The sequence below is a fragment of the Monodon monoceros genome, unplaced genomic scaffold (assembly GCF_005190385.1).
Source record: "Monodon monoceros isolate NGI ecotype Baffin Bay Population unplaced genomic scaffold, NGI_Narwhal_1 Super_Scaffold_19, whole genome shotgun sequence".
NCBI lineage: Eukaryota > Metazoa > Chordata > Mammalia > Artiodactyla > Monodontidae > Monodon > Monodon monoceros.
In genome coordinates this window covers 80,040,423-80,067,162 of record NW_021703775.1, presented here as the reverse complement: position 1 = coordinate 80,067,162, position 26,740 = coordinate 80,040,423, and the positions used below count along the sequence as shown (strand labels likewise).

At 50.7% G+C, this 26,740-nt stretch overlaps 1 protein-coding gene across 1 annotated transcript in view; it reads left to right on the top strand.

Moving 5' to 3' along the window:
* The window catches only part of GREB1 (growth regulating estrogen receptor binding 1), an 80,141-nt gene that overhangs the window by 28,053 nt on the left and 25,348 nt on the right, over positions 1-26,740 (top strand). The window contains exons 7-19 of the mRNA XM_029232156.1: positions 1,153-1,281; positions 4,970-5,083; positions 5,562-5,705; positions 8,280-8,465; positions 11,304-11,654; positions 12,732-12,860; positions 13,578-13,706; positions 14,346-14,543; positions 15,337-15,517; positions 17,216-17,411; positions 18,859-18,995; positions 24,392-24,731; positions 26,325-26,440. Coding sequence (XP_029087989.1) covers positions 1,153-1,281; positions 4,970-5,083; positions 5,562-5,705; positions 8,280-8,465; positions 11,304-11,654; positions 12,732-12,860; positions 13,578-13,706; positions 14,346-14,543; positions 15,337-15,517; positions 17,216-17,411; positions 18,859-18,995; positions 24,392-24,731; positions 26,325-26,440 — 2,350 coding nt within the window. The remainder of the gene's footprint in view (positions 1-1,152; positions 1,282-4,969; positions 5,084-5,561; positions 5,706-8,279; positions 8,466-11,303; positions 11,655-12,731; positions 12,861-13,577; positions 13,707-14,345; positions 14,544-15,336; positions 15,518-17,215; positions 17,412-18,858; positions 18,996-24,391; positions 24,732-26,324; positions 26,441-26,740) is intronic.

Below are 26,740 nucleotides of genomic sequence, written 5' to 3'. Positions count from 1 at the left end.
CAGCTGTTATCAAGGAGATAGCAGCCTCCTTCCCAAGGCCTCTGGTGGGTTGGTGGTCGTTATTCCTCCTGCCCAGGGGCTCTGCCGAGGGGACCCGGGCCCTTGCCCCATGTGACTCATAATCCACAGTGAAGAGGCTGCACCTGGGCTGGGAACACACTCTCCTCCAGAGGCACGGTGTCCCCCGTTCCACATGGTGTCTGCTGTTGTCCTCACTGTGCCCGGGCCGCCTGGGGCCTGTCACACCTTGGCAGCTGGAGGGATCACTGCTTTTGTCGTCAGAACACCTTGGTGTGAGTTCCAGCGCTGCTGCCTCCTAGCCAAGTGATTTGGGGCCACTCATCTGAACTCTTTGAATCTCCGTTTCCTCGTCCGTACAGATGGAGAAAATCTTTTCTGTCTAATCTGCAGGGTGATCGTAAGAATTGAGTACGATGACAGTAATAGCAAATACTTCGTGCTTATGACCTTCTGTTAACTCATGTCGTCCTCACAGTGGCTCTGTTATTACCTCCATTGTCTAGATGAGAACAATGGGAGGTGACGTAAGTTAAGGAAGGTTGCACAGCAAGTACGCAGCAGAGCTGGGGCTCAGACACGGGTCGTCTGGCTTCGGAACCCACCCTTAACCCCTCACCATGCCGCCTCAACACAGGAGATGTTTTGTGCTACTCCTGAGTCTGGAGTACCTTCCAGATCATTCTGGCTGATGTGGGTGACTTACAAGACCACAGCCCCTGATGGCCCCCAGAATTTTCCTCGGGCCCGGGGAGCCCCAGGCCCTGTGGGCAGCCTGGATCTGGGCAATGGCAAACGGGACTGCTTTCCTGAGCATGTTTGACATGCCCCTGAACTCAGGAGGGTGAGCGAGAAGGTGGAAGGAGGGTGGAGCAGATGCAGGGGTGCTCCCGGAATCCAGGGGCCCCGCTCTCACCAGGCGTGCTCAGTAAAGCATGCGCAGGAGCGTGTGTGCCTGTCCGTGTGTGTCTGTGCTTTCTCCGGGGGGGCGGGCAGAATCACTCTGGCAAGAGCTCTGACCCACGACGGGCCGCATCAGTGAAAGGCTAATTTGTAAAATGGAGGAAGAGTCATCTCCTGCTTGCTGGGCTCACAGAGTGCCCCGCTCTCTCCCCTCTTTCTCTCTGCTGTCAGGACCAGCCTCCGATCATGCGTCACTAACCGCAGCCGTGGGTCCGGCTGTTTTCAACGGCAAAGATTCCCCGAAGCACCAGCCGCTGGTGAAGCACAGCCTGTCCGCCACGCCGCGTCCCTCGGCCTTAGGTAGCCTTGCCTGTCCTGTTCGGGGGCCTTACTCTGCTCTGGGTCATGACGGTGGCGGGGTGGGAGGATGGGGGAGCCCCCGTGCCGAGGCCCCCGAGCCTCCTGGAATTGGGGGGCTTGGAAGGAGAGTCAGGCCAGGTCAGCAGGTGCCTCCTGAGTCCATGGGGCTGTGCTCAGGCCCTGGCACCGGGGGGGCCCTGGCTTCAGCCCCCGACTTGGGTGGTGGGTGTATCTGCCAAGACACAGTGGGAGCCCCGTATGGGCGGGTGACCTGTCACATTGTGGGCCGCCCACTGTGAGGGCTGGAGAGTTCTGGAGAAATGGGGCCACGTGGTGTCATGGGAAGATAGGGGCTCCAGAGTCAGACGAACAAGAATTCAAAACCAGCTCTGTCAGGGGATCAAGTCTCCTGGCTAAACATTCCCTCATCAGGAGATGAGAATTCTGCTCCGAGGGCAGTTGGAGGTTAGATGAGGCGCTGTATGGAAATTCAGGGCACAACTGGCAGCTCACTAAGGGGCGCCATTATTGCCACCTGCATCAACACCATCACTGAGCTGGTCTTTTCAGGGAGGGCTTCCTGGCGGAGGTGAGAGCCGAGTTGCAACTGACAACAGTTGCAACAAACAACTAACATTAATTAGAGATGGTATGGGAGGAAGTGAGGAAGAGGGATGAGGCGGTGAGGGTCCGAGTGAGAAAAGCGAGTGAAGGGGTGAAGCAGGCCCCCTGCTGGAGCAGAGGCTGTGGGTTGAGGAAGGGTCGGAGCGGTCCGGGGACCCCACGTTCGGTGCTCTCCCTCCGTGCTTACCTGGAGCCATTTAATAGGCCAGTTTTACGTCTCTCCTCCCTCCTGCGTGCACACAGCTGAGTGGAACATTAGGACCCGAGAGCTTCACTGGAAGAGGGCCCAGAAACCGTCTAGTCCAACCTGCCTTACAGAGAAGGAAAGTGTGGCCCAGAGAGACACCAGCCTGCTTGCCAGGCCTCCCTGCTTCCGCGACACGGCTGGCGGAGGACTCCCCTGGTGCGGGAATTGTCTCCCTCTTAGTTGAAGGAACGATATCTTTTCTGACTTGGATCTGAGCTTTTGCAGTCCTGACCAGAGTGTCCATTCTGGAGTTAAATCCCTGTAACTTCCCCAGTGTGAGGAACCCCAGGCAGGCACCCGCTTTTCCTCCCAAGACTGTTTCTTCTCGGCTAGGTGCTAAATTTAGGGCGACAAGTGGCTGAGGACTGAGCCTCTGGGGACGGTGACGGGAGACTGTGCTGCTGGTACCTCCCCTCCCTGCACTGAGGCCTGGGTGCATCCACCCCGGACAGCAGGGACAGAGGACATCCTTCGGCCTGGGCCCTATGAGGTTGGCTCTGGGGACCCAACCTGAGGCTCCTTCTGTGGTTAATGAATGTGCTTCCTTGGAGGGGCATGAGAAATAGAGCCCCAGTTCCCTAGCGTGATGCTGGAAACTTCTGGAATCTGGCCCCAACCAACCTTTTGAACTCGCTCATTCCCCACTCTTTCTACTTAAGAACTCGTACCCTGGCTGCATTGGGTACAGCTCAGTGCCCTCCCCATCCTGTCTCTATGCCCTGGTCACACATCCGTGCCCTTGAAGGGCTCTCGCCACCCACCTTCTATACGTGCCCTTCAGGTATCACCTAGCTCAGGTGTCACCTCCTCCCTGTAGGAGGGCTCCCTCCTTGTGACACTCAGGTGTCAGCCTTTGTTCTGCGGCCATTTGTGTCTGTCGGCCCTATGAAGTTCCTGGGAGCAGGGCCGTCATCGTGTCTTCTGGGAGCCCAGATACTCCGCAGAGCCTGGCCCAGAGGGCGCGATGGATGCTGGCCGAGTGTGGTTGCACCGCTAAGGGCACAGCTGGAGCATCAGAGGTCCTGTGCCTCACGCCTGCTCTGGGGAGAGCTGGAATCAGTTTTAAGAAACTGCTTATGAAACAACAAGGAGTGTTTAACCAGGGCTTGGGGGCTGTTGCTCAGTGGTTCGCAGCGGAAGTGCTGCCCCTGCAGGACGGGGCGGGGGTAGGGTGGGGGAGAGAGTTAGGAAATGTGCAGGATCCTTTTTTGTAGTTGTCCCAGCTCAGGGTCCGGATGTGCAGTTCTTGCAGGAAGTGGGCTATATGATGAAGACTTGTCTCCCCCAAAGTGCCAAATAGGGTCCCCCTCCCCACTACCAGGACACATGGCCAGAAACAGATGGTCCACAGGGGCAGCTCCTGGTGACATCATTTTGGCAGAAATCATGAGCTTAGAGTCCACGTAGAGACAGTTAGTGTTAGCATCCCAAAGGGAGAAAATACCTGTAGATCTTCCATCCTCAGTACCGAGGCCCAATCCCATTGCCCTCCCTGCTTTGGTAGTTTAACGTGGTTTTTAGAGGAGCTGGCATCTCAGTCTTTGTGGGAGGTCTTCTACTGGATCTTGAGGACAGATATTCGGGGAGGTGAAGATATGATTCTAAATGGAACAAACATAGCAGAAGCTGCCTCAGAGGTTGCGGGGATCAGAGGAGACCGCCTGCTGGAAAGCTCTTTGCAAACAAAGAACTTCACGTTTTTAACATTTTATTCACTTCATTTCATTCATTTTCAATCGGTCTAAAGAAGAGGTGAAAATAACTTTGGATTACTTTTAAAAGACTCTAAAGCAATGATTCTCAAACTGCAGTGAGCCTCAGCATAACCAGGGTGCTTGTGAACAAAGTGTTTTCTTTCACTCCCAGAGGTCTGCTTCTGTAGGCTGAGGGGTGTCCGGGAGCAGACACTTTGAACAAGCTCCCACTGGTTCTGTCCAGCTTTGTCTCAGGCCAGACTTGGAGAAACATTGCTCTAAACCGGCAGTTCTCAACCCTGGTGCGGTTTAGAATCACCAGGAGCTCGTGGGTCGTCAGAAGGCATCTGGGGTTCTGGTTTCCCTGGGATGGGGTTGCATCTGGGAATAGAGAGTTTTAAAATTTAAACTTTAATGTGTCATGGTTGAACGCGGAGCTCTACATGTAGGGGAACTTTTGTGTTGGATGGGTCCCAAAAAATATGGTAACCAATTCTTGATACTTTGAATAATCCAAGAACGGAGCATGAGTCATTCTCATGCCGTTCCCTGCCGTGGGCCGGGATGACTCATTAACAGCAGTGGGTACCAGCTTCTGTTCCCCATCATTTTGTTAGTCTGAAATTAGCTTATCGAGGCCGGGGGTGGGGAGAGGTGCACAGATGGATCGGTACTGCCCCCAAGTGGTGAAACTGTGGCGGTAAGTTGAACGCAGTTGCAGCTTGTCTACAGAAACACGTACTAGTTTACTGGAATGTGTAGATGGTGATGGTGATGTGGGTCTCGGTGGCTATCATTTATTGGACCCAGACTCTGTGCTTTACATATATTCTCTTTAGTCCTGATCAAACCACCTTTCAGAGTAGGTTTTATTATCCCACTGTAAAGATGAAGGAGGTAATGCTCAGAGAGCCAGAACTTAGACACTTGCACAGCTTTGGAATAAAACATTTACCAAGGTCGATGGGATATTTCCTTAAGCCTAGATACTTCACTAGATGCTAAAACCCATTGTGAAACTGTGATTTAAAAAATTACAAATAAGTGTGCTCCAATTCAGGGGAGCGTTGTATTGAAGCTCATCCCTAGTGACACCCTAATCCACACTCTGAATGTGGCCTAGGTATCTTATCAAACTCCGGGCCCCCCAAAAAACGCCACAAAGGATGGTCTCCAGAATCTCCATCAGCTGCGGATGGTGGCTACCCCCAGGGTGGTGGGAACAGAGCTAAGTATGGTAAGTGACGAAATCCTTGCCCCAAGTCCAAGGCTTGGGTACTAGCGGTGGTGGTGCTGCAGGTGGTGTGTGTGTGTGCTTACATGTGCTTTTGTGTGTATTGGTGAGAAAGTTCTAGGGAGGCAGACTTGGGTATAACAAAAGATTCTCTTTCTCGTACATAAGACTTGCTTAACAAAGCCCAGGATCCATGTACAGTATTGACTTCTCTGATCCTAGAGGAATTTTTTAAAAGGCTTGCCTGTCACTTGGCAGGGATATTGAGAGGAGGAGACTAGGTTGTTTGGTGGGGAAGGGGGACCCAGTGACCTTTAAGATGCTTTTGACCGCAGGAATCTGTGATTCCCGGACTTGGATGCTCCCATAAGCAGGGAACTGGTCAAGTTGTAGCAGATGTGTTGGCCAGCCTGACGGCAGGTCTGCCGGAGGTGGATGCTTTGTCTGACGTGTCTTCCTAACGTTCTCGGCGTGTCCCTAGAGAGCACAGGCGTGACCTGCATGCCCCAGGTTGGCTTGGTGGGACCAGCTTCAGTCACCTTTCCCGTTGTGGCCTCCGGAGAACCAGTGTCCGTTCCCGACAACTTGCTGAAAATATGCAAGGCCAAGCCGGTGATCTTTAAAGGCAAGTACAGCAGTGTGACAAGTGGTGGAAGTCGGGGAGCCCAGGGAACGCACGAGAAACAGGCAACATGACACGTCCTCCCGGTCTGACTCCACACCAAGGGGTCCTCCTGGGAAAACTCTAAAATCCTTTCCGGGGCAATGAGAGAACCAAGCAGACTGGTCACTGGGGTAGCCCCTGATCAGGCGCCAGAGTTTCAGAGCTTGTCACCGTTTTCTACGATGAGCCCAAGTGAGACGATCCTGTCCCATGACGACCATTTGCTTGTTCATTTGTTCCTTCAATCAGTCCCTCTCTCAGCCTCACTCGGCTCCTGCCATGGTACCAGGCCCAGGGCTGAGCACCGTGGGTGAGAGATGGGTCATCAACCCCTTGCCGATTTGTCAGGCCCCCGGTCTGGCGCGTTGTCCTGTGACCACTAGTATTTTGGGGTCATGAAATCTGACTTTGGGCAAAGATAGCCATGGTCACCAGGCAGAAGCATGAAACAAGACGAGATTTGACCTCTATTTTGTGGGCTTATGTACGTGGTTGGAGGTCAATTTGTGGCTCAACTAAGGAAATTCCTTCCTAACGAAGCGGGAGCCCTTGAAATGTGAGGATTCGTCAGGGCTTGTTTGATGATGGTGCTGGCCAGTGCCGTGGGCTGGCACGGAGTCTCTCTCTCTCTCTCACACACACACACACACACACACACACACACTCACACATTCAGGTCCTTAAATAAGGGCAGACTGTGGGGTTTTTTTCATTTTTTCATTTTATTTTTTTATTTTTTCTGTTATTATTAGATGGCATAAACTTTAAAAAAAATTTATAGGAGTAGAGTTGATTTACAATGTTGTGTTAGTTTTAGGTGTACAGCAAAGTGAATCAGTTGTACATATACATATATCCACTCTTTATTAGATTCTTTTCTCATATAGGTCATTACAGAGTATTGAGTAGAGTGAACAATATTTGATATCATGTTTGTAGGAGTAGAGGAGAGAGGGTGGTAGGAAAGTGGGGAGGTATCTTACTCTTAATTACGAAATAGGAGAGGGTACTCCTTTCTTTATCCTAAAAAAAGAATGGACAGGACATTCAGGAAGAAGGGTGCAGGTCTGGGTTTTGAACTGGGCGTGAGGCTAGTTGCAGCGAGCGGGGCCTACTCTTCATTGCGGTGCGCAGGCTTCTCATTGTGGTGGCTTCTCTTGTTGTAGAGCATGGGCTCTAGGCATGCGGGCTTCAGTAGCTGTGGCACGCGGGCTTTAGTAGTTGTGGCTCGTGGGCTCTAGAGCACAGGCTCAGTAGTTGTGGCGCACGGGCTTAGTTGCTCTGCAGCATGTGGGATCTTCCCGGCCCAGGGCTTGAACCCGTGTCCCCTGCATTGGCAGGTGGATTCTTAACCACTGCACCACCAGGGAAGCCCCTCAGATTCCTTTTATCTGGGCCCCGTTGTAGCTTCTCTGTGCCTCTTTCATCACAAATTTCACATCCTTCTTTTAATAGTAATTCTTTACGTTGCCTCTTATGAACCATAATGTTTGTGAACAATGCTACCCAAATTGTGGTCCCTGGACCAGCAAAGCCAGCGTCACCTGGGACCTCAGTAGAGGTGTGAATTCCCGTGCCCATCCCAGAATCTGAATCAGAAGCTCTGTGGTGGGGCCTGTGTTTTAGGAAGCCTTTCAGGGGACCCTCATGCACCCTCAGGTCTGGGAATCAATTTCCTAGAGGACATGAACTGTGTCCCAGTCCCCAGATCTTCCCCCAGAGCCGAGTGTGAGGCCCGTACATAGCACACGGCAGGCGTCCACTAAGTGTGTGTTTGGTGAATAAGTGGAGACCTTCTGAGTACAAGATGCCACACCCACGCTGAACCACATTTGAACATCTCAGCAACCACACGAGGGCTCGATTTTCTCCACCCCATTCTACAAAGGTGGAGACTGAGGCTTAGGGAAGTTAAGCTTCTCGTGGAGGGTCACATAGTTAATAAATGGTGCAGAGGCGATTCGGAACTGGCCTGGGCTGACCCGCCTCTGAGAGTTGCCATCAGAATTAATCTTGTAACGTTCGCTAAAGCATTTGTCAAGTTCTGTCAGTATTCGGAGTCTCTGGTCTGTACAGTGATTTATTTTCCTAACTCAGCTTGTCAGAGAGTTCTGGGAGACCGGGAGGCAGAATCCAAAACAGGGAGCTCGGGAGACTCGGGCTGGCGCAGGCCTGGCAAAGATCTGGTAGGCGTTGCCCGCGTGAAATTTCTAGAGTCAGAGCCGAAGGAGCAGCTCAGGCGATGGCTGTTCAGCTTTGCCAGTTCCCTCTGGGCCTGAGCTTGCTTGGCTGTAAAATAGGGGATTGGACTAAATGAACAAGCAATGCTACAGCCCCTGTCTGTTCTCAGAGCGGGTGCACAAATCAGCAAGGGCTGGGAGTTCAAGATTTCCTTGGAAAGGAGCATTTGCGTTACCCCAGGTGCAACTGGCCTCCCTGTTTTCACTCCCTTGCATTCAGAGACCGCCCACATGTGGGGACCACGCCTTGTGCCCGAGGCCAGGGGCCAAGCGGGTGCTGTTTCTCCTCCCCCAGGGCACGGGCACTTCCCTTACCTCTGTGGGAACCTGAATGATGTCGTCGTGAGCCCTCTCCTGTACACGTGCTACCGGAACTCCCAGTCCATCTCCAGAGCGTATGGACAGTATGGGGCCTCCACGATACAGCCCATCTCAGAGGAGATGCAGCTCCTGCTGACCGTCTACTATCTCGTCCAGCTGGGTGAGTCTCCCTCCCATTTCGTGGAAACCACTGGTGGAATAATCGCTAAAGGCGGGAACCGCACAAGCCTTGATCGCTCTCTTCCTCTCTTGGAACCCTTGTGAAGACCGCCTCTGCTATCAGGTCACTGCAGTGGTCTCCACCCCGAGGGGCTGGGAAGGCCTTAAAGTAGGTCAAAATCTACAGTGAGAATTCAAAAATGATTTCCCTGCCCTTCTAGGCGCAGAGATACAGCAGGAAGAAAACAATGGCTTTGCCCTCAAGGAGATTGTATGCTAGTGGGAGAGAGAAACAGTAAACAAGTGGAAAATAAGCAGAGGGAGGTGGGGTATGTGATTGTGGGGTTGTTTCAAGTTGTCAGAAAAGGCCTCTGTGAGGAGATGGCGTTTGGGTCGAGACCCGAGTGATGAGAAGGATCCAGCCTTATGACGATCTGAGGGAGGCAGAGTGGGGAGGATGGGTGGGCGGCAGGAGGGGCTGGAGCATGGAGCCCCAGGTCAGTGGGAGCCAGGGTGGCTGCAGAGTGAGAGCATGGCAGTGAGGGTGCTATCAGAGAGAGGGTAGGGCCTCAGGCTAAGGCCAAGAGTTCGAATTTTAGACACATTCAGAAACAATTTGTAATTGTCGGCTCAGGCTGCCACAACAAAATACTACAGACTGCGTGCTTAAACCTCAGAAATTTATCTTCTCACAGTTCTGGAGGCTGGAAATCCAAGATGAGGGTGGCAGCAAGGTTGGGTTCCTGTGAGGCCTCTCTTCCTGGCTTGCAGACGGCTGCCTTCTCACTGTACCCTCCTCTGTGCGTGTGTGTGGGGACAGAGGGTGAGCTCTGGTGTCGCTTCCTCTTCTTAGAGTGCCACCAGTCCTACTGGCTTAGGGCCCCACCCTTCTGACCTCACTTAGCTACTTCTTTAAAGGCCCTATCGCTAAATAAGTCGTACTGGGGGTTCATACTTCAACATACGAATTTGAGGGGGACACAATTCAGTCCATAGCACCACTGCAATGTTTTGGGCAGGGGACAGATATGATCTGACTTTCATTTCAAGAAGACCACATGGGCTGCCATATGTGGCCAGATGGTGCAGTCATCCCAGTGAAGGCAGGTGGTGGCTTGGACCACTAACAGCCACAGGGGGGGAGATTCTGAAGGTCAGGATGGTGGGCTGTCTGTCTGAGGGACGTGGGGGAAAGACGGCACTTGCATTTTGGCCTGAGCAACCAGGTGAGCCATGGCGCTGGAGGATGAGCGAAAGTCCCGTCTCGGCAATTTCAAGTTTGAGCTGCTGATGGGACAGCCAGGTGGGCCGGGTCAAGGATTTGGATGTGCAGGTCTTGAGCCCCAGGGAGACGTTGCAGCTATAGGTATACATTTAGGAAACACCGGCTCAGTGACGATCTATATTAAAGCTGTGAGGCTGGATGAGAGACTGGGAGGGGTGGTGGATGGAGGGAAGTGCCAGGGTTTGAGCCCTGGGACACTCAGTGTTCAGGGACCTGGAGGAGATGGAGATGGAGCAGGTAGGGAGGAACCCTCGAGGGGTTTGCTTAGGACTGTCCGGAATCCGGGAGGATGTGCATGTGTTTCTCTTTCTCACTCTTACAATCCACATCCAATCCGTCAGTAAGCCCGGCTTCATCCTGAATCCAACCTCGCCCACCTTCTCCATCAACACCTCCCTTGCCCAGGGTACCACTCTTACTCAAGCTAAGACAGCTCAAGGCTGCACAGCTGGTGCCGGGTGGAGCTGGATGGGGACATGTCTTCTAAATCGAAGCGTGGTGCTCTTTCCTCCAGCTCACCCAAATATGAAATGTTCACACATCAACCAGAAAATACCCGTAGGGAAGAAAACATTGAAGGTACTCAATCTCACTAGTCATCAAAGAGATGCAAAGTTAACACATTAAACAAGTGATGCTTTTCTCAACTAAACTGACGATAACAACCCAAATGATGCTGTGCAGTGGAGCTAAGGGTGCAGTAGAACCAGGGTTATCGTGTGTCATTAGTGTCATGGTACGCTGAGACATTTAAACCATCTGGAGACAGTCTGATGATATGTATTAGTTGGCTCTGTAAGCCCAATTTAGAGCATTTAGGCTAAGGAATGTCCTATACGTAAAGCTGTGTATTGCAGAAGTGTTTATAAATGTGCTTATTTGGAAGCAGTACAGGGGTCAACAGTAGATCAGCATTGCTCAGTCCGTGATGGTGCCTCCACGTTAACAGTGCCCATTAGCAGTGCTGTTTATGAAGGCCGTAAACGTCATGCAAGCATGATTGTGCCGTGATGGTAAGGGAAGCAGACACGCCTTGAAGTCATAGGCCCGCAGTCATTATAACGATGTAAAACCTGCACGTGGGAAAAAAAAAAGACGGAGAGGGGCTTCCCTGGTGGCGCAGTGGTTGAGAGTCCGCCTGCCGATGCAGGGGATACGGGTTCGTGCCCCGGTCCGGGAAGATCCCACATGCCGCGGAGCGGCTGGGCCCGTGAGCCATGGCCGCTGAGCCTGCGCGTCCGGAGCCTGTGCTCCGCAACGGGAGAGGCCACAACAGTGAGAGGCCCGCGTACCGCAAAAAAAAAAAAAAAAAAAAAAAATGGAGAAACACACAAAAATAGTAGTGCTTCTGTTAGGATGGTGAGATGAGGACTGCTTTTATCACCTCCCTCTATTTCCCAGCTGTCTCGCATACCATTTAACGTTAATCATTTAGGTTGTGTTATTTGAGAGTTCGTTTACACGCATTTCCCCAGCACGGCCCGGTTATATTGGTGTGAAGTTGCCGCACGGGGCAGGTGCTGAAGCCCCTTCTGCCCGCCTTGTCGTTGCCAGCGGCGGACCAGGTGCCCCTGATGGAGGACCTGGAGCAGATCTTCCTGCGCTCCTGGCGGGAGTCGCACCTGACGGAGATCCGGCAGTACCAGCAGGCGCCACCGCAGCCCGTCCCGCCGGCGCCCGGGGCTGTGGCGCCCGTCACCTCGGCACAGCTGCCCTGGCTGGCCGGCCTGGCCGCCAGCTCCTGCAACGACAGCGTGCACATCATCGAGTGCACCTACTCCCTGGCCGAGGGCCTCTCTGAGATGTTCCGCCTACTCATCGAGGGCAAGCTGGCCAAGACCAACTATGTGGTGATCATCTGTGCCTGCCGGAGTGCCGCCATCGACTCCTGCATCGCTGTCACCGGTGAGGCCGGGCCCCGCCGCTGGGCTGCCGGGAGAGCAGTCTGGTGATGCCCAGAAGCCCTCCTTTGCCGTCGCCCCCTTTTGCCTCTCGTGGCCCCGGGTTTGCAGCTGTGCTGGTTAGTAACAGCCGTTAGCGCACAGTAGCCCCTGGTGTGCCCTGAATAGTGTGCTTTGGGAAAAATTCCATTCCTCCTGGCGTAGAAGGTGAGCCGTTCCCGTTTCTCTAGAGAGACTGGGGGCAGGTTTGGATCTGGTTAGATGCAGGGAAAACCTGGGTCCCCCGTGCGCCTGCTGGTCTGTGGTTTAATGACTCTGGCCCTCAGCTTCTTCAGCTACCTAATGGAGATGGAAAAAAAAAATGGTCTTCTTGTGTTTGTGTGGGTTAATGAGCCAATTAGCTAATTAATTATAAAAAACATGTATTGAAGCCCTACTATGTGCAGCCACTGTTCTGGGGGCTGGGGACACAGGAGTGATGTCCCTGCTTTCCTGGAGCGTGTGTTCTGGTGGGAAGACAGACACCAAACAGCGCAGAATGTCCCGGGGGGAGGGGGGAGGGATGGAGGATTGCAGTGACTCTGCAGCGTCCCAGTGATCTCTTGGCATTCCTTCATCTTAAACACCTGTGTTTTTAATAAATTCTTTACATTGATTTCAGTAATATCTTTAGTAATAAACCTCGAGCCCCTGCTGTGTCAGTCACTGGGCTGAATATTTTATAAACATTGTCTTGTTTTATCCTCACAACAATCCTGTGAAGTAGATGGTACTTTTAGCCACGAATTCCAGATGAGGAAGCTGGGTCAGCCTAGGTTACACAGCTAGTTAAGTGGGGAGAGAGTCAGGTTCCAAAGCCCATACTCGGGGATTTCCCTCTTATTATCCCAACTACTAAACTGGGCCGGGGGTGTGTACCCTTTATTCATTTCACCAGCAGGAAGCCCTGCTCTTAGCCAGGCGTGGTGCTGGGCTTGCGGGATGGAGGGAGAAAGAGATTCAGGCACAGACCCTGCCATCGAGGAGCTCACATGCTAATTCTAAGCAGAGGGCCCAGTCCAAATTGTTGTTTGTTTTCCAGGAAAATACCAAGCCCGGATTCTTTCTGAGAGCCTTCTCACCCCTGCCGAGTACCAGAAAGAAGTCAATTCTGAGCTGGTTACAGGGAAAGTGGACTCTCTGGGAGCCTTTTTTAGCACCCTCTGTCCAGGTAGGCTTGTAGTGAGACAGGTGCAGATTCATAAATTGATGAGAAAGACACAAAGGGCAAGGTCGTCTCAGGGGATGGAGCCCATCCCCGTGACCTGCTGATGCTGGCCCGGATTTACATGTGTGGGCGGCCCTTCCATCTGTGGGGTTTCTGGCTGGCTGTTCCCTGCTCTGGCTGTGGGTTCTCTAGGTGGCGGCTTTGTGGTTTCTGTCCTTTGGGGGCACACAAGGGCCTTGTGCCTGGTTCTCCGTACCTCTCCGGCTCTGTCCATCACCCTCCTGCCTCCCCCTCTGTGTTGCTTAAAGCTTCTCACTGGAGAAGTGTATTCTCTGTGCCTCATCCTGTGTCTCCTATGCCTTGAGTGCCCGTCTCCCTTCTTTTCCTGGCCACTCACCCTACAAGACTCACCCCATTTCCTCCCAGAAACTCTTGCTGGCCCCTCCTTCTCCAAGATGTGCTCAGACCCCTACCTCCTGACCTTTGGCACCTTGCTCTTCTTTCTTTCTGTCCTGGCACCTTCTGGGTCATAATGTAATTTTCTTTAGCACATACATCTGCCTTCCTGGGCTGTGGGCTCTTTGCCAGGATGGGACACCCTATCTCTGGTGCCCCAGGCCCAGGACAGTGCCTGATACATAGCGGGTGTGCCATAGATGCTTTTGCCGAGTTTCACTGAGACAGAAAACCCATTTCTGTTATTCTGTCTATTTTGGGCAGAGGGCGACATTGATATTTTGCTGGACAAATTTCATCAGGAAAATCAAGGCCAGATTTCTTCCTCACTTACTGCGTCCTCCGTCACCAAATCAGCATCCCTAGATGTCGGCGGGACACGGCTATGCACAAGTGAGTGATGCTGGGGCGCTGGTGGCCAAGCTCTGGGCTGGTGAGGCAGCTTCCAGGGCCCCCAGGGGCTGCAAGGAAGCAGCGTTAGAGGCACCTCCAGCGGGCAGGGCATCTCCTTAGAATCAAGTAGACCTAATATCTAATTTTAGTTTTAGTCTTTGATGATAACAGTCTCATTTTACCCGGAAATGTACATCTGTACAGTTTTCCTGAGATGGCACATTTCTCTGTTGATTTCCAGTTTATCGATGCACTGCTGAAATACTTTATTCATTCTAAGATCCTGAAGGGCTGTGATGGTCTCCTCCTCTTCCAGAGAACCTGTAACCTCTTCCAAAATCTAATCTCAGCGTCAGCTTCCCTGGGATGCCGTCCTTGTCCCCTCCAGGTGGAGTAGGTCACAGCCTCTGTGCCCCCCGAGTGCTGTTCATCCTTTTATTTTTAAATTAGGAAAAGGGTGTGAAATGACCATCACGGCGGGTAGCCTGGAGCAGGCGCTCAATGAATATTGGTGTTTTCCCCATTCCCTCATCACTTTGTGTGCTAGACGGGGGCCCCCTGCTTGATTCCCTAGCAGAGGTCCAGGGCTGTAGCCATCTGCTGGCGTGCACCTCACCTTGATGGGGGCTCTGGTTCCAGGTTACCATCTGGAGCCTCACCGCATCCGGCCCTTCCAGCTGGCCGTGGCCCAGAAGCTCCTCTCCCACGTGTGTTCAATCGCAGATTCCAGCACCCAAAATCTGGACTTAGGATCCTTTGAGAAGGTGGACTTTCTGATTTGTATTCCACCCTCAGAAGTGACCTACCAGCAGACCCTGTTCCACGTCTGGCATTCAGGTACAGGCCTTTCCGGGGCAAGTGTGAAGTCTGTGTGGAGAAGCTTTGATCTGTTTGCATTCAGGTTTGGATTCTAACACCATCTTTACTTCTAAAGTAGAGGGTGCCGTATCAACACCCCGGTTTCATAGCTCATGAAACTGATGCCCAGAGGAAGCGACTTGTCCACTATTTTATAATCTGTCAAAGGTAGAACGTGACTTGAGTGTTCCCTCTGTCCCACTCAAGTCAGTGAAGTATGTCCCGATATCTGGCTTCAGCTTTTCCCTGTGCTTTCAAGGGGATTAAACATGAACCACACAGAGAGTCAACGTCTTCACTCGGAGCGTTCACTCTGAGTGCTCTAACCTACGGCAAGGGGATTAAACATGAACCACACGGAGAGTCAGCGTCTTCACTCGGAGCGTTCACTCTGAGTGCTCTAACCTACGGCCTGGTGGCGTTCAGGCTGGAGATGATTTGGGTGGGTGAGAGGGGCCCTTTCCCTTTCTTTCAGTCACCCATGCTGGGATCAGCTACCTCAGCAAGGCAGCTTTGCTGTGCCCCTGGGTGCGCTGTGTACATAGCACGCTGGGGAGCAGGCCCACCTCCAGGCCCTGCTCCTGCAGGCAGTGACACGACAGTCGTTTGCAAGGGAATCGGCCTCCCCGACTCACACGTACCGCCTGCATCCCTGCAGCCTCCAGTCCCAGCAAGGAGCTGCCATGTGGGAGATGCGCCTCAAGGGTCTGCTGCTGGCTGAAAAACTCGTGACCATGTTTGGAGTTGCTGATGTATTTTCACTGTGTTGCAGGGGTTTTGCTGGAGCTTGGCTTGGAGAAGGAGCACATGACCAAGCAGAGGGTCGAGCAGTACGTTTTGAAGCTAGATGCCGAGGCGCAGACCAAGTTCAAGTCCTTTCTGCAAAACTCCTTTCAGAACCCACACACACTCTTCGTCCTCATCCACGACCATGCCCATTGGGATCTCGTGAGGTTAGACTGGCTTTGGCACATGGCAGGGCTGGCATTTCCCTTCTTTGAATGAATATGTACGGATAATACCGTGGGTATAAGTGTTAAAAAGATGGATGGCGTTGGGGGCTTGGCATCTGCAGGCAGGTGCTGCGGGGGTATGTCAGACCTTAGGGCCGGAAGTTACCTGAGGGATCATCTAGTGCAGCCTCTGAAAGGTACCATTATGGCAACTAGAGAAGGGAAGCACCTCGCTCGATGTCGCAGGCTGGGGTGGGGGAGGGAGGGTATCAGTGGCAGAGCGCCAGGTGCCGGGAAGGGATCCTGATGGGAGTAGCTCTGCCCAGGCCCCTTCCTGACGGAGCCCCATTGGCTCTGCATACCATGGGTCACAGCTGGTGCCCTTCCCAGGGGAGATTTTACTTTCTCAATTCAAATGAACATAAATCGAGATGAATTTCACATGGTGTCAAGCCTGGAGTCTGGCAGGATTCCTGGGTGTTTACCAGGATTGGTCATGTCCATGAGACTGGCCTTGGGGTTGTGTGTTTAGACACTGCCGCTGACATGGACGAGGGGGGAAAGAAGATTGTGGGTCGGGTATCGGAGGAAGGCTTTGATTTAGCGCAGGGCCTGAAGCTCAGGGCTGGCCGGAGCCTTAAAGTTCGCCCAGTTAAAGGGTTTACATTCTCGCGTCCATGCACGGGCGCGGGGGAATTTGAACATTCTGAAGTATATAAAAAGCTAAATTGTACATATTCATTTGGTGGGTAGGTTTCTCAGAGTGGCTGCCTGCCACCTGAAAGGAGAAGCACTGATTTTTTCCTGTCCCCCTAGATTTACAGGCAAGAATGCTGAGACAACTGACCCACTGAGAAAGGCTGAGACGCACTTATCTCCTCGGCCCAGTGTCCAAAATGCTTCCCATTCCTGACCCTACACTTTAAAATTTAGTACAGAATTTACCATGTTATGTCCTCTTTGGGTCATTTCAAGATCAGTAGGAGGGCTTCCCTGGTGGCGCAGTGGTTGAGAGTCCACCTGCCAATGCAGGGGACACGGGTTCGAGCCCTGGTCCAGGAGGATCCCACGTGCCGCGGAGCAACTAGGCCCGTGCGCCACGGCTACCGAGCCTGTGCTCCTGGAGCCCATGCCCTGCAACAAGAGAAGCCACCGCAGTCAGAAGCCTGCGCACCGCAGCGAAGAGTAGCCCCCGCTCCCCGCAACTAGAGAAAGACCGCGCGCAGCAACGAAGACCCAATGCAGCCAAAAATAAATAAATAAAATAAATAAATTTATTTAAAAAAAAAAAAGAAAGATCAGTAGGACTGTTGGAGAAAAGGATTTAAGGAGGCAGGTGTACAATCAGATGGGGCCGAGGGAGAAAAGGCGAGACTCATTGACAACTCCTGGGTGAGCATTCCTGTGCTAGAGAAGCGGGTGGATTGTGTATCTTGCAAGCAATCCTCTACAGACACTGTTCCCCCAGCCAAGCTTTTAATAAGTCATGAGTATTCAGGGGAGTCCCTGACGGGTACCTGAAGTGCAGTCATATTTAAAATTTTCATTTTGCTGGTCATGGGCAGAGCCCTAAGCTTCAATTGTTGCCGGCGTTGGGAGGCTCACTGTCAATTGATCCAACTGCTTGATTGTCGTCAGATGACAGCACAGTGCTTGCCATTGCACTTATCATTTCTTCTCCCTCTTTTGCTCTCTCAGTAGCACTGTTCATGACCTCTACTCCCAGAGTGACCCGTCCGTGGGGTTGGTGGACAGATTGCTCAACTGCAAGGAGGTGAAGGAGGCCCCCAACATCGTGGTGCTCCACGTGACCTCCTTCCCGTACGCACTGCAGACGCAGCACACCCTCATCAGTCCTTACAACGAGATACACTGGCCGGCCTCCTACAGTAATGTGAGTGTCCCAGGCTGCTGGGCCCACTGTAGCAATGACCTTGCGCTGGGAGAGATCCTTTTCACTAAAGACTTGACTGACCAGCCTAGTTGAGGGTCCATGGGTTCCAGCTCCTTGGACCTTTGATTCTACCCAGGGTTAGATTTAAACCCTTCTTGGTCTTTAGAAACCTTCCTGTGTGCATTTGTCGGCTCCTTGTCTTAGAGCATGTAATGCAACACAGTCGGTTTACTGTTTCTCTGGCGACTGAAGCTCTCTGAGCAGCGTTCTGAACACCTGCTCTCCGGGTGTCGGACGTACAGCCCTCTAGGGCTGTGGGGATTTGGACTCCACATGGGGTGACTCTAAGTTTGTCTAGAAGCCCTGGAAATGCTCCTATCTTTCCTACCCCTGCATCCTTCAGCAGCGAGGTTCAAAATCTCCTTCCTCAAACTGAATGCACGTCCACAAACCCTGGTGAGCTTTATTTCAGCTTATCACCTGCCATTTTCTCATCAAAATAGAAGACAGCAGTCATTCTGGTAATTTGAGAAATCTGGTGGTTGGATTCCACCTAATTACACAGCAATAAGTAGACATCAAGTTACGGACTTTTTCGGAGTGGCTTGGAATCATCCAGGGAACTTCTAAAGGTGCTAATGCTTGGGTTCCTTCCCGCCAATTCAGAATCAGAGTAGCAACGGCATTTGTTTTTATGTAGTGCTTACCGTGAGCCAGGCAGGCACTGTTCTAAGTGCTTTATCATGTGAACTCAGATAAGACACAGGTGCTAGGATGATTTCTGATTTACAAATGGGGAAAATGAGGCAGAGGGGAGGGGTTAAGCCACTTGCCTAAAGCCATGCAGCTAGAAGGTTCTGGAGCCGGGATGTGACCCAGTCCAGCGAAATCCACGGCCCTCATGTTTAACCACCGTGCTACTTGAGGATGAAGTTCATGCCTTTGTAATTTTAGCATCCTCCCACAACTTTGCCGTGCTCTGAAGTTCGATAAGCTCTGATGCTAGTTGGGGAGGAATTTTATATCAGTGTGGGTAAAATTGGTTGGATAAATGCATTTCTTTCTGCTGATTTAATAGCAGCTGAATGCAAAACAGTTGATTTATCTATTCCTAAAACCAGCTAAAATTGTTGGAAAGAAGCAATTTTAACAAAGGAAGTTGTGTGTTTAAAAAAAAAAAAAAGAGGCTGATTTTCTTCTTGGCGAAGGCACTGGGATCAACTGAATGGAAAAGTCTTGACTGATGGGGAGGCGCCGGCCCTTACGCGTGGAGTGCTCTGTGCTCTGGGGCGCAGAGGAAAGACAGTTGTAAAACGTCATCCAGGGGATTGCAGAGTCAGCACAGTTCAGATCAAGATGCCTGTCCAGGTCATCTGTGCGCCCAGCACGTGACCCCTTCAGTCCCCACAAAGGCCGTGTTTGCGTGACCGATGCGCTTCTGTTTTAGGGAGTGGACTTGTATCCTGAGAATAAGAAGTACTTCGGGCTGTCCGAGTTCATTGAGTCCACCCTCTCAGGACACAGCCTCCCCTTGCTGAGATACGACAGCTCCTTTGAGGCCATGGTCACCGCATTGGGAAAAAGGTACCCGTCTCTCTTGAAGTTACTAAAAATGGTCCGTAGTCAAGTGCAAGGTGAGGGATGTGCAGCCAGGGAATTCCAGGGAGGGGGCCACCTCTCTCCCTTCCCGGGTGACTCAGTCCCTCCGTTAAAGGGATCCTGGTTTATTTCTCATCTTGCATTTTGGGCCGGTGATGTTCCAGAAAATTTGAGAGATGAGAATGGGCAGAAATATGCTAGAATGTGGGATTGCATGTCTGAGACTCAAGGGAGGGCAAGAAAATGGGAGGTGAGATACCAAAAGGTACAAAGGAAGAGAGAGTGGCGGTCAGTTGGCTTTGTCTTTATTTCCTTTGCACATCATCTACTGTGTGCTTATTTCTCGCCAGTCACTCTTCTTACTTTGATTATGTTATTTAGTCCCGACCTCTCTGAGCCAGTTGCTATTATTATTCCCATTTTGCAAATAGACTGAGACTCAGGGAGACCCCATGGCTTTCTCAGGCCACACGTCTAGCGAGTGACAGAACTGGGTGTGAACCCAGAGTCAGTGCTACCTTTTCAACCCTGTCACAGCAGACCCCTGAGGTAGATATCAGCACTGCCATCTTACAGATGAGGGAACTGAGGCTCAGGGGCGTTAAGTGCCGACATCCACACAGTTCATACGTGGAAAAGCCAGGCCAAGTTTTACAGACTGTCTAATACAAAACAAAATGAATGGCTCTGCCACCAATTGTGGGTGTTGAACTGAGCTCTGCTGTCTCCCCTCTTGGCACCTCATTTGTCTCACTTGCTGACAAAGGGATTGAATTAGATATGTACTTCCCAAGCTGTGCTCCAAGCTATACTGCTGGGTCCTAATAGTTGTTATGTCACGAGGGGTTCCATGGTCATGTGTGTTTGATAAACCTTACATTTAACAAAGGATTCTTCTGGCAATGAGAGTTCTCAAAGCCTTCAGTGTGCCATGTGTGCTATAAATCTCCAAGAGACGGCTAGAGCGTGCAGCATCTCCATTGTCTCATGGGGTTAGTGTTCCCCAGAGCACCCTTTGGGGAGCTAAATCCCTTTCAGCTCTGATGCTGATGGGTTTAATCAGGCCACTTCTCCAACTCTTGGATTGTCAGCTGAGCTCTCATAACCTTGCTGAGGGAAGACACCCTCCAAGATTTTACACTAAGGCTGTGAGAACTGACCTTTGTCCTGCCTCTGCTTCTCTGCCTGGCTCCCCAGCTTCTCCTCGTGCAGGAAGCATGTGCTGAGTGCTTAGTGATCTGTAGACGCTGGGCCAGTATTTTCCATTTATTGCCTAATATAATCCTCACAATGGCGCAGTGAGATAGGAGACACTGTTATTCCCCCATTTGACAGAGAAAGAAACAAAGACTTGGGTTAGGTCACTTGCCCAAAGTCATGTGGGGGGTTTGTAGTGAAGCCAGAGCAAATCCTGGTCACTTAAGTCCAAAACAGTAGACCTACTAAACTGTACGGAGCGAGCTCTCACACTGGTAGAAGGCCAGAGTGATCACGGCACCATACATCCTGGCTCTACTCTTCATTACTTTTAACTTTAGGCAAATCATTGAACCTGCCTGAACAGTCTACTTTCAAGTGATACTGTGCCACTTCCTGTATAAGATTCTTACAATAGTATGTTTCCATTTCTCTCCTCCTAGGCTTTGTGCTTTTGTTATCATACATTTTACTTATATATGTTACAAACTCCCCAATAAATCACACTTGCTTTAGGCAGTCGGTCATCTTTTAAAGATATTTAAATAAGAATATTTTTAAGACCTCCTTTTTTATTTATGCACATAGTTAATACTTCCAGTGCCTTCATTCCTTTGGGTAGATCCAGATTTTTATCTGGCATCATTTTCCTTCTGTCCAAAGGACTTTCTTTAACATTTCTTGGAGGGAAGGTCTGCTGGTGATGAATTCTTTCAGCTTTTATGTGTCTTTAAAAGTCTTTATTTTGCCTCATTTTTGAAAGATATTTTCCCTGGGTATAAAATTTAGGTTGACTTTTTTCTTTCAAACTATTAAAGATGTTGCTCTACTATCTTCTGACATACATTGTTTCAAACCAGAAGTCTGCTGTCATCATCACCTTTGTTTCTCTCTGTGTAACGACCTCTCTTCCCCACCACTCCCTCCCAACCCCGGCTTCTTCAAAATGTTTTAAATTTATCACTGATTTTAAGCAATTTGATTAAGATAGGCCTTGGTGTGGTTTTCTTCATGTTTCTTGAGTTAATTGAATTTTCATCAAATACGAAAAAATTTTAGTCATTATTTCCTCAAAAATTTTTTCTACATCTCTCCTTTCCCCTTTTAGAGTAATCCAAGTGTACATATATTAGCCTACTTGAAGTTGTTCCATAGCTCTCTGATGCTACAGTCATTATTTTCTGTTTCCCTCTGTTTCATTTTAGATCCTTTCTATTGTTATGTTTTCAAGTTTACTAGTGGTTTTTTTTTCTGCTGTCAGTCACATCCAGTTTATTTTTATTTTTCACAAAAGCAAAATAGTCATATAACAAGGTTCCTAAGAGAAGAAGAAAGGCAATTTCAGGTAGCACATACATGAATGTACACAATGACAAATTGATAATAAATTGTTACTTGTGTTTGTTTATTAATAAGGACTGTTCCTTGCAAGTGACTGAAACCCAACTTGAACTACTTTAGGAAAGGGAGAGGAATGCACTGACTCATGAAATAAAAGGAGAGGTTGAATAAATAAACCACAGAACCAGATGCAGCTGGTTTCAGGAGCAACTTAAGTTAGGTATTAAACACTGCCAAGACTGTGTTGTCTTGTCTTTGGTATTTTTCTCTGTGTTAGCTTCATTGTATCTCATCACACACTGGTTTCTTCCATGTGCTGACAACATCATCCCTAGCTGCTGACGAACTTCATATTCTCCAGCTTCTAGAAGGGGACTGATTCTTATAAATAGTTTGAAAAATCCCAGGAAAAGACTGATGACCCATCCTGGGTCAGGTAGCCATTCCTGAACTGATCCATTGTAGCTGGCAGGGCCGGGCCAAATACCAAGATGGTAGCTCCCATGAGAATTCAGGATCCAGTTTTTTTTCTGTCTCAGACATTTTAGTTTTCATCTCTAGAATCTGAGTCTTTTTTATATTTCCATTTAAAATGCTCAATTTTTCCTGTATCTTCTTAAACATATGGAATATAGTTATAATAATTGTTTTAATGTTCTTCTCTACTAATACTGTCATCTGTGTTGTTTCTGGGTCAGTTTCTATTGGTTGATTTTCCCCCTTCCTTATCATGGGTTGTATTTTTCTGCTTCTTTACATATCTGGTAATTTTTGAGAGGATGCCAGACATTGTGAATTTTACCTCGTTGGGTGCTGGATATATTTGTATTCCTATAAATCTTCTTAAGCTTTGTTCTGAGATACAGTTAAGCTACTTGGAAACAGTTTAATTCTTTCAGGTCTTGCTTTTAAACTTTGTTAGGCAGGACCAGAGTCTAGGGCTAATTTTGTTCACTACTGAAGTGAAACCCTCTAAGTACTCTACAATATTTCATGAATTTTGATGTCTTCCACACTGGTGATGGGAACAGGAACTATTCCAAGCCCTATGTGAGTTTGAAGTCTTGTTCCCTCTCATCCTTTTGGATGGTCCTTTTCTTGGCTTTGGGTAGTTTTCTCACATATATGCACTGATCGCTACTTAGCTGAGGACTTGAGTGGGACCCTCTGTGACTCTCCTGAGTTCTCTTATCTGTGCAGTTCTCTCCTCTTTGGTAATTTCCCCCATGAACTCTGGCTGCCTTGGTTTCCCTGGACTCCAGATCTTTCCTCAACTCAGGGAGACACTGGGGCTTGCCTGGGTTCCTCCTTCCTGAGCAATCCTGGGAACTCTTTCCGGGTAGAAACCAGAGGCTCACTTAATTTCTTTCCCATTTCGAAAGATCACTGTCTTTCATTGCTCATTGTCTTGAAACACTGTTGTTTCATATATTCTTCCAGATTTTTAATTATTTCTGATGGAAAAATAAATCTGGTCCCTGTTCCTCTATCTTGGCCTGAAGCAGAAGTCTCTGCTTGTCCTTTGAGCAGAGTTGAAAGCGGATGTCGGACGTGGGGAGAAGCGTGTGCTTCTCCCTAAGTGACAACGTGCTCTTCTTACCTTGCTGAAGGTGACAAGGGGCCTCCACAGCTGGGGCAGTGCTGTAGAGAGTGGAGACAATGCATTTCCCACTCTGCTGTCTTTCTTCCTGGGCACTACTTGGTCAGTGCACCAGGGAAAGGGTAAAGCAGTGCTTGGGCCACTGGTCCCCTTTGTGTGAGAACCTGCAGACCCTTAATGCCTTCCCAAGACAGCACTGGTATTGGCAAGTCTGCCAGGCCAACTCTTCAGTTCATAGACACCATAAAGTAGTTGAGTGCTAAGGAGAAAGAATGAACAAAAGTATAACGATGGGCAGAAGATATCAGAGATGCTGCTGGAAGGTGAGCTGGCTGCCCTGATAGAACTCACAGGGCGACATGGCTGTGGGAATGTTCCTATCTTTGTAGGTCAAGAAACTGCTTTATCTTTGCTCCAAAAAGCCACTGAGTCAGGGGACTCATTCCATCTAAATAAACTGCCAAGAGCATTGCCTATAAACGGAACATCAATTTGTCTATTCCTACTGAGAAACACAGAGTGACATAACAGCGACTTGGGTTTCTCTGGTGGTGTTCTGGGGTCTGTCTCTAGCACAAGGGTCGGAGCTGCTCTGGCAGTGCACGTAGTTGTGGGACGGGTCTCCCCCTTCGTGTGACCACAGCCTCTGAAACAAAAACTAGGATTCTTGGTTTGACCGGCTGTGTTTGGATTTGTAACTCATCTGTCAAATTAAAATCACATTAGTTACATTTCTACTAACTCACTGTACATGAAATGAGTGATATGCCTTTAGGATGGTCCCCCCAAATCTGGGGTAAGTGGTAGCTGCGCTTACATACTGATTACTGATGGTTCTTCTATTGCCAGTGGGAACCTGGGGCAAATTACCTATAACTCATGGAGCATAAATTAAGCTGATGATGGGCATTTATTTTACTCATTCATCTAGTCATTGAACAGATCTTTATTGAGCAGCTAGTATGGGCCAGCAGCAACAGCAAAACTTTGCTTCTGTTTCTCAGCTGGAAATGATAAAGCAGTTTTTGACTTGACTTCTAAGGAAGAGTTCAATTTCAGGTTGTAAACAACCAGCTTCAAAAGGCAACACCACTTGCTTGTGATCCAGGAGTTGCCTGTGCCCGAGATGGCAGGTGTCTGGGTTACGTGTTTGCCCCGGGAAGGCCTTTCTGTCTCAGAGCTCTCCCGGCATCCTTGGGGGTTGCAGCCCTGGGTCACGACGTGGTCTGTCTGTTCCTTGCAGGTTCCCCCGCCTGCACAGCGCGGTGATCAGGACCTTTGTTCTCGTGCAGCATTACACGGCCGCGATGATGGCCGTGAGCGGCCTCTCTCAGATGAAGAACTACACATCGGTGGAGACGCTGGAGATCACGCAGAACCTCATCAACTCCCCGAAGCAGTGCCCCTGCGGCCACGGGCTCATGGTCCTGCTGCGGGTGCCCTGCTCCCCACTGGCGGCCGTGGCCTACGAACGGCTGGCCCACGTGCGGGCGCGGCTGGCCCTGGAGGAGCACTTTGAGATCATCCTGGGCAACCCCAGCTCTGGCATCACCATTGGGAAGCACTTCTTGAAGCAGCTCAAGGTGGGACAGGAGTGGGGATAGACTCCTGGGAGGGCAGTGGGGCGGGACCACCAGGGGGAGGGGAGGAGAGGGAGTGGGGTGGCGACAAACTCCTTAAGGTCCCATCCCGGTCCATAGGTCCATCGTGGCCTCTGCATACCGGGCCACCCCTCCAGCTGCCTCTCTCGCCACATCCCTACCTGCAGCTTTCAGTCCAGCTGCACCACATTACTTATAAAAGCTGCACCCCCCAAAAAACACACTGTCTTGCTCTTTCAAACTTCTGGGTTGTAGCTTGATTTTATTTCTTTCTGGGGATTCATTTCTTCTTCTTCTTGTTTATTTAGCTGATGCCTATCAATCTGCAGAATTCAACTCAGTGTCTTTTTTTTAAAAAAAAATCTTATTTATTTATTTATTTTTGGCCGCGTTGGGTCTTTGTTGCTGCACGCAGGCTTTCTCTAGTTGTGGTGAGCAGGGCCTATTCTTCGTTGCGGTGCATGGGCTTCTCATTGCGGTGGCTTCTCTTGTTGCGGAGCATGGGCTCTAGGCACGCAGGCTTCAGTAGTTGTGGCTCATGGGTTCAGTAGTTGTGGCACGTGGACTCAGTAGTTGTGGCATGCAGGCTCAGTAGTTGTGGCTCGTGGGCTCTAGGGCGCAGGCTCAGTAGTTGTGGCACAGGGGCTTAGTTGCTCCGCAGCATGTGGGATCTTCCCGGACCAGGGCTCGAACCCATGTCCCCTGCCTTGGCAGGCAGATTCTTAACCACTGCACCCCCAGGGAAGTCCCCAGCGTCTTTTCTTCTTTCAGGAAGCTGCCCTTCCCCCTACTTGTCCCCCTGCGCCCCCCAACCTGGGGCAGGTTCTGCTTTCCCTGCCTGTCATCTGGCTCCTCCCCCAGCAGGGAAGGGCAAGGACAGCCCCACACATCTCAGCCCCCCAGACTAGCACAGTGCCTGGACCATAATCGCCTTTCACTAAACGTACAGGCGACGGAGGATGCAAAAGGTTAGGGTGAGAATACCGAGAGAATAATTGGGAAGGCACTGTGAAGGCACAGCCCCACAGTGGAGAGAACATAGTACCGAATGTCAGGCAGTTGTGGGGATACACTGTCCCGCACCGAATGTCAGGCAGTTGAGGGGATACACTGTCTCGCAAAGAGTCAGTCAGTCTGTTGGCAGATATTTCTTGAACGGCTGATAAGTGCTAGGCAGTGTTCTATGTGGCTGGGCGTCCCGTGGTGAAGCCAGTGGTATGCTTATTTGCAGTTTAAATGTGATAAAAATCCAGCGAGGCATTGCAAGGGCTTTAAATCAGCAGAAGGACATCAAGGTTCCCTTGGAGCTGGGCTGGTTGGAAAGTAAGAAGTCTTACAGCTTTCTTTTTTGTGTGTGTGTGGCACGCGGGCCTCTCACCGTCGTGGCCTCTCCCGCTGCGGAGCACAGGCTCCGGACGCGCAGGCTCAGCGGCCACGGCTCACGGGCGCAGCCGCTCCGCGGCATGCGGGATCCTCCCGGACCGGGGCACGAACCCGCGTCCCCTGCATCGGCAGGCGGGCTCTCAACCGCTGCGCCACCGGGGAAGCCCCAGCTTTCTTTTTAATTACCTGCAGATGTGGCAGAAAATTGAGGATGCGGAGTGGAGGCCTCAGACGTACCTGGAGTTGGAGGGCCTGCCGTGCATCCTGATCTTTAGTGGGATGGACCCACACGGGGAGTCCTTACCAAGGTGAGTGGGGAGGGACTGTGTACCTGGGGGTCTCTGAGGAGCCAGTTGCCCGGGCTCGCCGCTGGGGGCTTTGCCAGGTCAGGCTTCCCCTGCCCGACTCTTGGGAATGCATTCACATCAAAGTCATCATAGATGTGTATCTTTATGGTGACCGTTTTCCAGCAAATGTCAGTGAAATGCGTCTGAAGCCTGGGCAGCTTTTCCTAATTCTCGGACAGGCACCCCCCGGGCTCGTGGTGGTGGATGTGGGGACTCTTGCCGGGCGGGCTCGTGGTGGTGGATGTGGGGACTCTTGCCGGG